The sequence below is a fragment of the Canis lupus genome, chromosome 5, assembly GCF_011100685.1.
Source record: "Canis lupus familiaris isolate Mischka breed German Shepherd chromosome 5, alternate assembly UU_Cfam_GSD_1.0, whole genome shotgun sequence".
NCBI lineage: Eukaryota > Metazoa > Chordata > Mammalia > Carnivora > Canidae > Canis > Canis lupus.
In genome coordinates this window covers 54,658,622-54,672,978 of record NC_049226.1, presented here as the reverse complement: position 1 = coordinate 54,672,978, position 14,357 = coordinate 54,658,622, and the positions used below count along the sequence as shown (strand labels likewise).

At 58.6% G+C, this 14,357-nt stretch overlaps 1 protein-coding gene across 1 annotated transcript; it reads left to right on the top strand.

Annotated features, from left to right (window-relative positions):
- The first annotated feature begins 90 nt into the window (after positions 1 to 90).
- PCSK9 (proprotein convertase subtilisin/kexin type 9) lies at positions 91 to 14,050 on the top strand. Its single transcript, XM_038538811.1, is given in 14 exon segments — positions 91 to 196; positions 827 to 1,208; positions 1,281 to 1,432; positions 3,779 to 3,981; positions 5,717 to 5,841; positions 7,335 to 7,379; positions 7,381 to 7,570; positions 7,648 to 7,704; positions 8,503 to 8,653; positions 8,656 to 8,678; positions 10,071 to 10,177; positions 10,762 to 11,089; positions 11,729 to 13,175; positions 13,294 to 14,050. Coding segments are annotated over 13 exon segments (2,502 nt in total). The 3' UTR covers positions 12,362 to 13,175; positions 13,294 to 14,050.
- The last annotated feature ends 307 nt before the right edge of the window (positions 14,051 to 14,357 follow it).

Sequence of the window (14,357 nt, the reverse complement as noted above, 5' to 3'; positions counted from 1 at the left end):
GGTGAGGTCGGGGGCCGGTGCCAAGGCACAGAGGCTGGAGCAGGGTAGGAGCGGATTTTCAGATGCCAGGCTGGCCCAGAGACAGAACGGATGGAGGAAGGCAGTGAGGAGTCCACGGGAACCGGCAATGACAGGGAGGGCCAGACACCGGCGAGGTGGCCTCAACCGACCGCGGTGGCAGCTCGGAGGGCTCAGAGTGAGGGGCGGAAAGAAGGCACCTGGAGCATTCAGGGTCTGGGGCTGCTGCTTCCTTCCTCTGGGCGTCACTGATGCTGTCTGGGACAGCGAGGCCGGACCCTGACCCTCCAGGACCCAGGTCCTATAGGTCTCGGGTGGCTCCATCTTCCGGGACCCCAGGCGTAGCTTCACTCTGCTCGGGTCCGAGCCGGCAACCGAGCAGAGAGCCTGGCCGTCAGGCCGCGGGGGCCTAGGACGCTCCGCCGCAGCCCACCGCCCCCACCGGAGCCCCGAGTCCTGTGCACGGACCGGGCTCCCCCAGGGCAGGCACAGGCGCGGGCGTCCGCGTCCCCACCAGCGCGCAAACCCGCGCACGAGGGGGGTGGAGGGGTGGCTGCTGCTGCTGCTGCTGCTGCTCCTGCTGCTCCTCCTGCTGCTGCTCCTCCTGCTGCTGCTCCTCCTGCTCCTGCTGCTGCTCCTCCTGCTCCTGCTGCTCCTGCTGCTGCTGCTCCTCCTGCTGCTCCTCCTGCTGCTCCTCCTGCTGCTCCTGCTGTTCCTCCTGCTGCTGCTCCTCCTGCTCCTGTTGCTGCTCCTCCTGCTCCTGCTGCTGCTCCTGCTGCTGCTCCTGCTCCTGCTCCTGCTCCTGCAGCTCTTGCTGCTCCGGGCCCGCGGGCGCTCGCGCGCAGGACGAGCAGGGCCTCCACAGGAGCACCAGCCCACGCGGCCCAGCCCGTGGCCACCGCCTCCTTCCGCCGCAGCGCCACAGCGCGTGTGCCCGAGCGGGACGCGGGGGCGATCCCGCCGTGCTCTCTCGGGCCTCAGTTTCCCCGCGCAGGGAGGGGCTGGAGCGAAGGTCTCCGAGCGCCCTCTGCTGGCCGGGTGGCGGGCGGGGCGCGGATCTCGGGGCTGCAGGTGCGGCGGCGGCGGAAGCCGGGCGGGCGCCCCTCGGGAGGCTCGGCGGGTGGCGGGTGGAGAGCGCGGAGAACCGGCGGGCGCGAGGGGCAGGTCGCCTTGCTGTCGCTGAGCCCCGGGTAGCGCCCCCCCCCCCGCCCCGCCCCGCCCAGTTTCCGGAAGGTCGGAGCCAGCACCTGCCCCACCCGGAGCCTCGGGAGCTCCGTGCTCGGGGACCCCTGGTTCTCTCCGATCACCACCTCTCCAGGCCGGGGCTCTGGTGCCGCTTCCCTGGGGTGGGAGTCAGAAGCGGGGTCGAATCCCGGCTCCTTCACTCGCAGGCTGGCCGTGCTGGGCAAGTCAGGTAGCCTCTGGCCTTCTATCTCCTTACCTTTAAAGGGGAGGTGACAGTCCCTCCCCTCGGGGTCACCGCGAAGGGAGAGGAGTTCTGAGACCTCACGTACCTGTGAGCCAGGGAAGAGAGCGCTGGAGGAGGTAGTTATTTCCCGGCTGCAGTGACCTGGTGACATCCTCCTGGCTCCGCGGCAGCTCCTGGAGCAGAGGGGAAAGCCCTGCCAGCAAGGCTAGCTGCCCCAGCCGCTGGGTCTGCCTGTGCCGGGGTGGGCAGAGGGGTGTCACCCTTAGGGGTGCCCGCGCCTTCTGTTAGCTCTCCTTTCTTCAGTGAAGTCTATTCAGCTCGAAGCCCCCCTTCCTTGTTCCCTGAGCCTTCCTACCTTCTAGAAGGAAGAGGCTGGGATGAAAAAGGGCATTTCAAGTCACCACTGCCCACCCCCCACCCCCCACCCACCCCCTGCCCCAGACAACTCTTCCAGAAGTAGTGAGCAGTGAGTGCAGGTGAGCAGGTGCGCAAGCAGAGGCGGGTCAAACACTTGAACCAAGCACTCAAGGGTGTTTCTTCCTTGGTGGAAGTTTGGAACAGGAACCTCCCAAAGTTCATTTATTCATTAATTCAATTGGTATTTGTGGGAATTGAATTTAGACTGATTGTATTTTTGCCAGGCAGAGAAGGATTTTTGGCCAATGCTTTTATTTTACCCATGAGAAACTGAGGCCCAGAGAGAAGGGTCTTACCCCCTTGGTGCATTAAAACCAGAAGTTGACATCCAGGACAGCTCTCCATCTGCTGCAAAGTGCCCGCCCCGATTCAAAAGCTTTTCATTTAGTGAAGGCGCATTTTAGATGGGCCTTTGATGCATCAATCGGAGTTTAACAAATGAAGGCCGCAGGGGAGTTTTATTCTAGGGGAAGGGGTAGAGGAACAGAAGCACCAAGCTGGGAAGCCGGAGGTGGTGAATTGGAAGCACATGTCCAGAGCTCCTTATCTCCCTTCTGAAATGAAAAATGTTTCAAAAACCGAAAGGTCTCTTTACTTTTTTTTTTTTTTTTGGAGTGTATATGGTGGTAACCTGGCCTAAACTGACATGAGTTATTTATAATTTATTTCATTTATATGAGTATTCATATTCACATATTTTGTTGCCTAGATTACAATATGCTGCTCCAGACTCCTCTGAGCACCGTGACTGCCCATTACTACCTTTGCAAAGTCCAAAGAAATTATGGATCTTGAAACCCATTTAGTCCTAAGGCTTTAGGTAAAGGGTTGAGGATGCTTCTACTCTGGCTGGGGTCCAGGTGCACAGATAGAAATGTGGGAGATTAGGCTGCAGAAGTGGGTTGTGGTGGAGACCAAGAGAAGCATGGAGTCTGAATTTTATCGTTTGGGCTCTGGGGAGCCACTGAAGGTTCCTGAGCCCGTGTGTCTGTCTGAGGGCCGTAGAAGCGGTTACGACCTAGCTAAGAGCAAGCAGATCTTCGCCTCTAGATCGTGGCCTCGAGTCTCTTCTCCCATTTGAGAAGTATTGCTTTTGTTTACTCACTTGTCCCTTCTGCTTGCATTTGCACAGCATGCAGCTGGGTGTCTTACACAACCACCTCCCTTAGCCTTCCCAGCAGGCTTGTGCCATAGACATTACGGTCCCCATGATATAAAGGAGATACCTTTATATCATGGTGGCTCAGAGAGGTTGAGTGACTTGCCCATGGCCACACAGCCAGCCAGTAGTGCCTCTGGAAAGGGTCATGGTGGTACCAGAATGAAGAGGAAGGGATTTATTCTGATGGGGTCTGGGGAGAGAGGTGTAACTAGGAAGGCTTCTGAAGGAGGTGATCTTCACACAGGGCCTCCAAGGGTGGCCAGGTCTGGGTTGGGCCCACAGAGAGCTGAGTGCAGGTGCAGAAAGCCTGTTGCTGAGCCCCATGGTTCCTGTTTTTGCTGACAGTAAAATTTGAAAATGTTGTATAAGCTAAGTTAATGCTAATAGTTGGCCTATGTGTGTTTTTTATGGTCGTAATTTGGTAACTTCTCTTTAGACTTCCTACACTGTATTGTGTTTCTTTTACTGCAATTCTAATTTGTTAGTGGAGGTGGGTAAGGGACACTTCATATTATTATTATTATTATTATTATTATTATTTTAAAGATTTTATTGATTTATTCATGAGAGACAGAGAGAGAGAGAGAGAGAGAGGCAGAGACACAGGCAGAGGGAGAAGCAGGCTCCACGCAGGGAGCCTGATGTGGCACTCGATCCCAGGTCTCCAGGATCACGCCCTGGGCCAAAGGCAGGCGCCAAACCGCTGAGCCACCTGGGCTGCCCACATTATTATTTTTTTAATGTCCTCATAGTACTCTCTGCTTGGAGCCAGGCTGCCCGGAGGTTGCTGGGCCTCTACATGGTGGTGCTGAAGGAGGAAACCCATGGCTTGCAGATGGAACGCACTGCCCGCCACCTGCAGGCCCAAGCCACCTGCTGGAGCTACCTCACCCGCATCTTCCACAACCTGTTCCCTGGCTTCATGGTGCAGGTGAGCAGCGACTTGCAGGACCTGGTGAGCCTCCCTCTCTGGGCGTGCCACTTCCTGCAAGGTCTGTGCCGCTGTATGCGTACTGGGGACTGTTCTTAGCGTGCCCATCACGGAAAATCAGGAGGTACATACATTTATTGAGCACTTACTGAGTACTAAGCACACTGGCTCCTGGCTTTATGGACAGGATGGTTTAAGCCTGGTTATACCCCAGTGGTACTTCCATCCTCATTTGAAAGATGAGGAAACCGAGGTTCAGAAGGGATCACACAGACAGCTAGGGGTAGAGCTGGGATCAAAGCCAGTGGTCTGCCTCCTAGCTGTCCTTGTGCTGATGAACTTGCTGCCCATGGGAACGTACAGGAATAAGGCCCCACAACATGCTTTTACAAAATGACTCAGGATCCAAAATCCCTTTGAAGCTGACGCTATTCTGAAGGTTCCTCCTATAGGACAGGTAGGCTCTTTTCCCCTCTGGCATGGCCTTGGTGTCACATCTATGGTGGAGGCGCAGAATGAGGCCTGGGTACTGGGGACTTCTGGCCTCCCTTCTCCTCACCCTGGCCCTACTGCAAGGTTAAATACCTTTATTTTTTCTTTTTTCAGCCTCTGCCTCTTTCCCCAAACACCTCCCCCTACACCCCCTGCCTCTTGTCCTCCTAACTTGATGAAAACACAAAGTTCCCGTTTTCACACTGATCCTCTACTTGGCTGGGGGCCTTCTCAGCCTCCTGCAGACACCAAGACCCAGAGTGGATGGGTTCATGCCTGAGGTCACACAATACAGAACTAGCAGAGCCAGAATTTGGACCCGGGTCTCCTGGCTCCACTGCACTACTACTGAGTGGTCTAGTTCAGTTTGGCATACAGTGGTTGCACAACTACTGTGCATGAAGTTCTGGCGGCGGGGGGTGGGGAGAGGCAATGACATGGATTGAACAGGGTCCCTGCCCTTGGGGACCTTACTCTAATGGGGAAATATTGTCCATCAGCCAGCTCAACACACACAGAAGCACCTACTGTGTGCTACAGGAATGAGGAGGAACCAGACCTAGCCTTTTCCCGTGAGTTCACAGGTCAGAGGGAGAGACTGAGAAGTGGTGGCCAGTACAGCTAACTGGGGTATTATGTGCGCTCAGCACCGTGGGGGAGCAGGGGATAAGGTGCCCACATGTGCCAGGTGACACCCAGGAGCCCTGTAGGCCAGGGCAACTTCTTGTTGGAGAGATACAGGCATTTGCCATCAAGAGCTGATCTTTCAGGGAGCCTGGGTGGTTCAGTTGGTTAAGAGTCCAACTTGATTTTGGCTGGGGTCATGAGATAGGGCCTCTGTCCTCCTCCCTGCTCTCTCTCTCTCCATCTCCTCCCCCCAAAAAAAGAAAGAAAAAAGAAAAAAAGATGTGGGCTGTGGCATTGTACCAGCCTGGGTTCAAGTCCTACCTAAGCCCCTTACTAGTTTGTAAGCTTGGGCAAAGTCTTTTACCTTGCAGAGGCTGGGCATTAAAGTAGGAATGGCCATTAAGGGCCATTAAACGAGATCACGGAGTACTTAAACAGATGCTAAGTACAGAAACTCACAGAGGTGCTGGCAGGTTAAGGAGCCCACAGGGAGCCTGAGGCACCCTGGAGGCTACCTGCTGTGCAAGCTGTTAACCACCTCTGGGTCTGAAGGGTGAGCACACCGAGTAGTGTTACCCCTGCCCAGGAGGGAGCCGTGGTCAGAGGAGGCAGCTCTTGATGGAACCTTCTGCTAAAACAGGGAGGGAGTGGAGAAGACCCTGAGCTCCTGCCGGCTCCTCCCATGGATGGAGCCCAAGAGGAAGCCCTGCAAAGGGTGCCGGGCACCGCAGTCTGCGGGGTCAGCCTCCTGGGCCACAAACAGATGTGAGGGCAAACCGAGTGACCTGTGTGATCATCATGATCTGGCCGGGGAGTCCCGATGCCGCCTGCCCAGCGCCGGGCACTGCCTGGCTCCCAGACATGCCAAGGTCAGAGCCCCTCCCACAGGAATCCCCTCTGCTGGTCCCCGTTGGTGTCAGTGGCCCAGATGTTGGAGCGCAGGGCTCCCCAGCCCGCTGGAGAAGTGAGCCGATCGCAGCCTCCCCTTGTGCTCACTGGGGCTCTCCCTACCCCCTCCCTTTCTTACTCCCCTGCCGCAGGTGTCGTCCCTGCACCTGGGTCTGCAGGCTCTCCCTGCTTTCTCCTGCTCCCCCAGCTTTGCCCTGTGTAGGCCGCACCCCCTAGTCTGTCCCCTGTAGGTCCTGCCCATCTTGGCACCTGCTTCTTGGGAACCCTGAGCTGACCCTGCTAAGAAAGGATGGAGTGCAGGTGGGGGGCTTTGGGGGGAATTTCCAACGCTGCGTTTTTGTCCGAGGCAGTAACTCAGGTCAGCTGGAAACTGCCCCTGGGAGCTGTCCCGGCAGCCCCTGCAGCGGACTTGCAGCCGAGTGGCCCGGACCCAGGCCCCTCCGAGCCCTCGCGTCCTCTGCCAGTTAAGCTGCCAGCTCCGATGGCCACACATCCCGGTTCTTCTCCCTTTAATACAATTTGTTATCCTTCGCATTTTGTTGTGTCTCCCTCTTAGGTTGGGAAGCTGTGGGAAGTTATAAATACGGGCTTGGCTCATTCTAAACCATTATACATATTTTTTTTTAAATGTTCATATTATTTCATGCTAATAGTACTATTTTGGAGTCAGGCTCCTTGGTTCCCTTCCTGGTTCCACCACTGCCCACTGATCTTGGACAGTAATTAACCGCCTGCATGCCTCATCTCACTGTTGTAGAATAAAGATGTAATTGTACATGCCTTTTGAGGATTTTTCAAGATTAAATGAGTTAATATACGTAAGGTGCTTGGAGCAGTGACGGGGACAGGGTACATAGTTTCTATGTATTAACTATCACGTTAGGGGGCGCCTGGGGGCTCAGTCAGTTAAGCATCTGCCTGCGGCTCAGGTCATGATCCCTGGGTCCGGGGATGGAGTCCCACGTCCCGCTGCCTGCCCTGCAGAGAGTCCACTTCTCTCTCCACCCCTCCCTCCTGCTTGTGATCTCTCTGTCATGTGTGCTCTCACTCTGTCAAATAAATACAAAAAAATATATTTTTAAAAATATTTAATGTGTTTATTCATGAGAGACACAAAGAGAAGTAGAGACACAGGCCGAGGGAGAAGCGGGCTCCATCCAGGACCCCGGGATCACGCCCTGAGCCGAAAGCAGACATTCAGCCACTGAGCCACCTAGGGGTCCCTAAATAAATAAAATCTTAAAAAGCAAAACAAAACTACTACTTTAATCTCATGGTTACTCTTTCCTCTCCACAAACCTTGCCTTGGAAAGATGAGAGCTGCCTGGTGGAGGTGGGGGATGCACCAGCATCCAAAGTGACCACCTGGAAATTGAAAGCAGGGTGACAGTCACTTGAGAGTGTGCCCAGGGAGGATGGGCCACACTTCCCCAGACAGCTCTGCTTGTCCTCCAGGCAGGAGGGCTGCCCCCTCTCTCACCTGGAGATGGCTGGTGACCGCCCCCCGCCCCCAGTGTCACAGCTCTGCTGCTGCTGGCCTGGCCTTCCCTGCCATTGCAGTCCCTTCCCGGGCATCAGTTGTGGGGTGGGGGCACCCATCCGGTACCTCGCTAATATATGACAGGGTAGGGGGAACTTTTTTACTCTGGCCTTGTGTTAAAGCCTTCTGACCGCGGAAGCCGAGACAGCCTCTGTGTGAGCGCCGGAGGGTCCCGGACTGTAAGGGCTGGTAGGGCCCGGAGGGGGCAGGAAAGGGTACTAATCGGGTTACTGCCACGGTCGGGTGGGGCCGCGTATTCACGTGCTTAGAAGGAGCCTGGCGACTTGGCTGCTTTTCTGTCTGCTACTGTGGTTTACACATGTCCGCGTGTATCACTTGGGGTTCTCCGGAGACAAAACCAATAGGGTGTGTGGCTATATGGATACCTACATAGCCAGAGATTTATTTTAAGGAATCGGCGTGCGTGATTGTGGGGCTGGCAAGTCCAGCAGGCATTCCTATTGCACTGAGTGCGAATTCTGTTTATTTTTTTATTTTTCTTAAGATTTTATTTATTTATTCATGAGACACACAGAGGGAGAGGCAGAGACACAGGCAGAGGGAGAAGCAGGCTCCATGCAGGAGCCCGACGTGGGACTCGATCCCGGGACTCCAGGATCACACCCTGGGCTGAAGGCGGCGCCAAACCGCTGAGCCGCCCGGGCTGCCCACAGATTCTGTTTAAACACAGAATTCTTTCCTCCTTGGGGGACCCCTGTCTTCTTGTTAAGGTTGTCTGTTGGCCCGCCCCCACTGCAGAGGGCCGTCTGCTTTACTCACAGTCTACTGGTGCCGATATTCATCTCATCTTAAAATACCTCCAAAGCGACCCTAGACTGGTGTTTGACCAAACATCTGGACACCATAGCCTGGCCAGGTTGACACATAAAATTAACCCCCACACCCAGCCTTCAGGGTGGGGCATGGGGAAGCAGGTGTGAGGCTCCCAGAGGTGACCTTGGCTTTGACCTCTCAAGCCTGGAGTTTATTTGGAAAAGCCAGCTGGCCCCGTCCACAGGTTGACGGTACCGCTGCCCTCGGTGGGCAGGTATATCTGGGCTCAGTGTTGCCTTCGGTGCCTGGCAGGGACTGGGGCGGTGCCTGTGGCCTTCTGGGAAGACACTTGCCTCGCTCTCCAGCCTCGGCTCCTGAGGTAGGTGTGGATGCTGCCCCTGCTCCCAGCACGGAGGGGAAGGTGGGCAGGCGGGCCCCGTGCGGGCTTCATGTGCTGCGCTTCTGGAGGCTGAACCAGCCTGGCTTTGGAGGCTGTCAGATTCCCCGACACAGGAGCCCGGGGTGGGAGGGGCTTGAACTGCCACCACCCTGGTCTCTGAGCAACACCGTCCTCAGCACGACCCCTACACTGGCACACAGCCACACCCCTGCGCCCTGGCCGCTCTCCCTCCTGAACCCCCCATCGCCGTGACCTTGGGCCCTCCTTCTCTCCCTGGGTCAGCACCCTAGTGCCCTCAGCCTCCTCCCTGCCTCCCCCTGCTCCCTCTCACAGGTCACCCTCTAAGCACCAGGACCTGCCTGGGGCTTACAGCACAAGCCTGCTCACATCAGCGTCCTGCCCGGCACCTTCAGGGCTTCCCCACTGTCCGACTGCCCTGCACCCAGGGCCTCCCAGGCTCTGTCCTGCACCCAGGGCCCCAGCGAGCCGACACCACCGAGCGAGGCTATGGAGATTTGGAGCCGTTGAGGGTCAGTCACTCAGCTGTGTGCCTGGTGGACGCAGCGATGAAGCCTCTGCCCTGGAGGGGCTGACGTCTGGTGGGGTCCATGGCAGTCCACTCCTCTGCCCAGCGTGGGAGGACACCTGCAGGGTGTGGGGAGAGGTGTGGGCATTGGTGGGGGAACAAGGGAAAGAACCTTGTCCTGTTCCAGAGACTTAGCAGGAGTCTGGCCAGAGTGTGTGTGTGTTGGAAGTGAGTGTGTGGCGGGGTGCAGGTGTGAGCCAGGGCTTTCCCTGGTAAAACTGCATAAAGCAGATACAACCAGGCCTGTTCTGGGGCACCTGGGTGGCACAGGTAAGCATCGGACTCTCGGTTTCGGTTTGGGCCATGGTCTCAGCTCTGTGTTCAGCGTGGAGTCTGCTTAAGATTTTGTCTCCCTCTCCCTCTGCCCCTCCTGCCCATGTTCTCTCTCTCTCTCTCTCTTTGAAATAAATATACATCTTTTTTTTTTTTTAACCCAAAAACCCAAAAGACCAGGCCTGTCCTCTCTGCCTAGCCCCCTGTTTTTCTCTATGGCACTTACAACTGCCTGCTGCACTGAGTAGTTACCGCCTATTATCTGTCTCCCCTGCTGGGCTGTGAGCTCCACGGGGCATTGGAAGGTGCCATGTGGTAGGGTCAGAGGGCAGCACCTGGACCAGGTGTGTCGGGGGGCACCAGAGTTCTGTCTCAGAGTTCCCTCACAAGGGATGTTTGTCTGAGGCCCAAAAGGTGTATGGATAGTCATGGGCTGGCAAGGTCTCAGACGGCCCCTGCAGCTCCTTGCCTCAGCTCCCCTGTCACCATCACCCCTACCCCCACCTTTCTAGGTTATCACTGTGGAGGCCACTAATACACAGGACCAACCAGTGACCCTGGGCGTCCTGAGGACTGACTTTGGCTTCTGTGTGGACCTCTTTGCCCCAAGGGACCTCCAGTGACTGCGGGGCCTCTTTACATCACAGAGTGGAATGTCACAGGCCACTGCCAGTGTGGCTGGGGAGTTGCAGTCCCATTGTCTCATCTGCCTCGGTTCCAACAGCCCCTTTGGCAGGACCCTGTTTGTAGGCTGGATGCTGGGCCGGGGGCGGGGCGACCAAAACTTGGTCCAACTGAGAGTGCTCTCAAGGACACTGGGTCAGATGGGGGAGGCAGATGCACAGAGTAGCGGGGCTGTGGAAGGGAACGTGGAAGAGACACCTGCCCAGCCTGAGGGTCAGGGAAGGCTTCCCACGGGACAGATACTTGGTCTGGGCTCTGGTGGATGAGCAGGTGCTTACCTGGCAGACAAAACAACAACTGCCAGATGTAAGGTGGTCTTACTATTTAGCTCTCAATCAGTCTGAGATTGCAGGTGGTTTAACTTCTGGAACAGCTTGGTGTGTCTGTACACATACGTGTGTACATGTGCGTGTGTGCATGTGTGTGTGTGCATGAGCACCAGGAAAGGAGTCCCACCATCTCTCACTGCCCGCCCCACCACCAGGCACTGTGCCCATGACGCTGACCACCGAGCCCGAGCTCGCCGGAGCTGAGGCAGAGCCTGATCCATCTCTCTGCCAACGACATCACCAACGAGGCCTGGGCCCCTGAGCACCAGCGGGTGCGGCCCCCCACCTGGGGCCTACGGGGCCCTCCAGCACCATGGAGCAGGTCAGCAGGAGGGCAGGGTGGGAAGACTCTGGACTGGGCTTGGGCGGCCTCAGGAGGTCCTGCTGCCTCCCTGTGTGTGGAAGGAGGATTAGGCCACCGTCCCCCAGAGACTGGGGGAGACTGGGGGAGACCAGGCTGTGGGAGGGCTTTGCACAGCTTTGTAATGTGTGTCCTGGGAGAAGTGCATCACATTCCTTGAGCCCCTCTCCCGGACCTCAGGGCGAAGTTGGGGGCCCCCGTGAGCCGCCCCTGAGGAAGGCGCCCCTCCTGAGCCGGCTGGCCGCGGGCTCTTGGTGCAGGTGGGCAGCTGTGCCACGGGAGCATGTGGCACTGGCGCGGTTGGGGCCCCCTGGGTGGTGGCGCAGCTCTGGGGTGCCCCACACGAGGAGCTGCCGGGCTGTTGCAGTGTCTCCAGGAGCGGGAGGCATCCAGGTGTGCACACCTTCCTCGGGTCCCCCGTCCACATGCTTCCCGCCCAGGACAGCCGAGCCCTCCGTGCCCCCCAAGCCCCTCCAACTGGTACAAGTTAAAGCGCTGGGTTAGAGCAGGGAGAGGGTGCGTCTCAGGGCGCCTGGTTGGGTGCTGCCCGGGAGCCGGTGGGAGGTGGCTGGCTGGGCTCCAGGGCTCCCGGGGCCGAAGGGGGGCAGGCGGTGCCTATTCCACAGGGCGAGGGCCGGCGTTTCCACCCGGGGGTGGGGTGCACTTGACCACGCAGGGGAGTGTGTGTTGAGAGAAGCTGGGAGTCAGGCTGCGCAGGCTGGGTCCTCTCTCTGCCATCAGAGACTTCCCTGTATCTGCATTTTGAAGCCGTTCTCAGGGTCTAGGTCACCCCTAGAGCTGCCATCTGCAGGACAGTCTGTCTGGGGCAGGGGTAAGCTCCTTGTCCCCAGAAGGGGCTGGTCGCCCCTGGCAGCGACACTGGAGAGGGCTCCAGGGGCTTGACCAGGTGCCTGCGTCCGTCCCTTCCAGCCCCCTCGTCCTGTGTTTCGAAGTCCTTTCTAAAGCAGGCTGCTTCTGTCTTTGGCTCTCAGGCCCAAGGGGGCGGTGGGTCGGCCTGGGCCACAGCACATTTTGGGGCGAAGGCGTCTATACCAGGTGCTGCCTGCTGCCCCGGGCCAACCGCGGCATCTACACCACTCCACCAGCTGGGGCTGGAATGGGCCCCCGTGCCCGTGGCTGCCAGCAGGGCTGCGGCCTCACGGTCAGGAGGTGTCCCTGTCTCCCTGTGCCCCCCGCCCCCACCGGGCTGGTCCGACGCTGGAGCCTGACTCCCTGGCGTGCAGGCTGGTTCTGCTGCTCCCTTCCCACGCCCTGGGCATGTGGCCTCCCCTCTCAACCTCTGAGCCCTCCCCCCAGGAGGAGGTGGGCAGTACCTGCCGAGAGATGGGGATGGGGAGCACCCAGACAGGCAGCGCAGTTCAGGGCGGGCTCAGGGGCAGGCCCGAAAGTGGAGCTGAGCTTGGGCTAACCTGGGCTCTGCAGGTCAACAGCAAGTTCCTTAACCTCTCTGTGTCAGCTTCCTCCCCCGTGAAATGGGGCTGGTGGGTGCTGAGCACTTAGCTAGGACAGTCCAAATGCTACCTGCCACTGTTATCGTCACTGCTCTGATACAGGTAACTGTGAATGGGGGGGTGGCTCGTGTCGAAAACATGCCTGGGGTGGGTAGCAGGAAGTCATGGCTTGTTGGGGGGGTTGAGGGGCTTGTTGGGGATCCACAGATGGTGCCCCTCCCATTGGGAGGAGGCTGAGCTGTCCTGCTTGGACCGAGCATGGGGTGTCCTGGGAAGAGCCTGGGAGATGGCAGGTGGTGGCTTGGAGTAACTGGCTTAGGAGTTGATCCTCAAACAAGTACGTGCTGGGGAGCCACTGAAGGTTTAGGAGGAGAGGGGGTCACAAGGGGAGTGAGGAGTTCAGAGCTGGCTCCAGGAGGAGCAGGGGGGTAGGTGTGCAGGATGGAATTGCGGTGGGAAGATGAGCCCAGTCAGGTGAGGGGGGCTCTTGTCCCAAGGAGAGGCTGGAACAGGTCCCTGGGGCCACGGGCCATGCTCCTCCTTGGGGTCCTGGCTTGGTAGGAATTCCGTGCTGTTCTGGTCACTCTCCCCCTTGGGAACATCCAGCAGATAAGCTCAAGGGCACGCGCCAGTTCAAGATCGGGAAGCCACAGGCCCTCGCTCCCTACGAAGCACTCTCAAAGAGCTAAGGACACGGCAGCCCGCACATGCTGAGCGACGTCCCCAGGACCCCTGCAGCTAGGACATGGCGGCTTCGGGCTTCAGGAAAAGGTGACCCTGACATGCCCTGCCCCACACCGGGCGCTGGGCGGGGGCTGCACGCGCGTGCCCTTATTTCCTCCTCACGGCCACCCTGTGAGAAGACGCCGTCACTCTTTCCATTCTACAGATGGGCAAACTGAGGCTTGGCATAGCTGAGTACCGCTCTCTAAGGTCTCGATGCTACGGGTATGTCTGACGCCCAGGCCCACGAACGGAGGCCCATTAAGCTCAGCCCTGAACTTCTGCTTTGGGTAGGGGCCTGGGGGAGCTCCAGCTTCTGGCCCATCTCCGGGTGGAGACGAGATACTGACACTCCCCAGAAACGAAAGCTCAGAGACGTTGAGTGGCTTTCCCACGGTCACACAGCAGACCAGCAGCAGAGCTGAGAACTCAGGAGTTTTGTCACTTGGGCTAGTGTGTCTCCTACCTTGACTTATTTCTGGATCTTCTGGCTCTGGCCTCAGACCCTAAGGTGGTGGAGTCTGATGGTGGCGAGGAGAGACGGAGGGTCCCCCGGCCTCCCAGGGTCTGAGCCGGTCTCCTCTGCCCTGGGCTGTAGCTCCCGCTGGGAGGCCCCCCAAGTGTGCGCCTCAAGGAGGCCAGCGTCCACACCTCTTGCACCGGGTCCTGAGTGCACAGGCCGGAAGCACCGAACCCCGGGCCCTGCGGAGAAGGGGCAGCGGCCTGAGGGGCAGGACAGGCGCCCGGGGCCCCAGGGCCGCAGTGTCTGCCCAGGGCAGCTTCCTGCGTGGCCCTCACATATCTGGGCGGAGGTTTGTGGGGAGCACGTGGCCAGGAGCTTTTGCAACTGTGTGGACAGCGCGTGTGTGTGGGTGTGTAGGTGTGTGGGTGTGCTGCTGGGCCCGTTTTTGCTCTTGTCCAGAGTCGCGAGGTCGGCTCTCCGGCAGCCGCTCCCCTCCCAGGGAGCATGTGCGCTACCACACGAGGCCCGCCCCGCTCACCTGTCTTGGGTTAATGCACTTCTCTGCTGCGGTGGGGGGGGGGGGAGGGGGAGGACCCAGCCACGACACGGAGGAGCGGACAAGTGAGCCCAGTGCTGGAGGCTGCGGGGAAGGCCCTGCAGAGGGGGGCAGGTGCACACGTGGGCACACGGGCACAGGTGCACACGCGCATGGGCACATAGCGACGGCTGGGACACCCCCCCGCCCCCCCCCCCCCCCCAGCATCTGT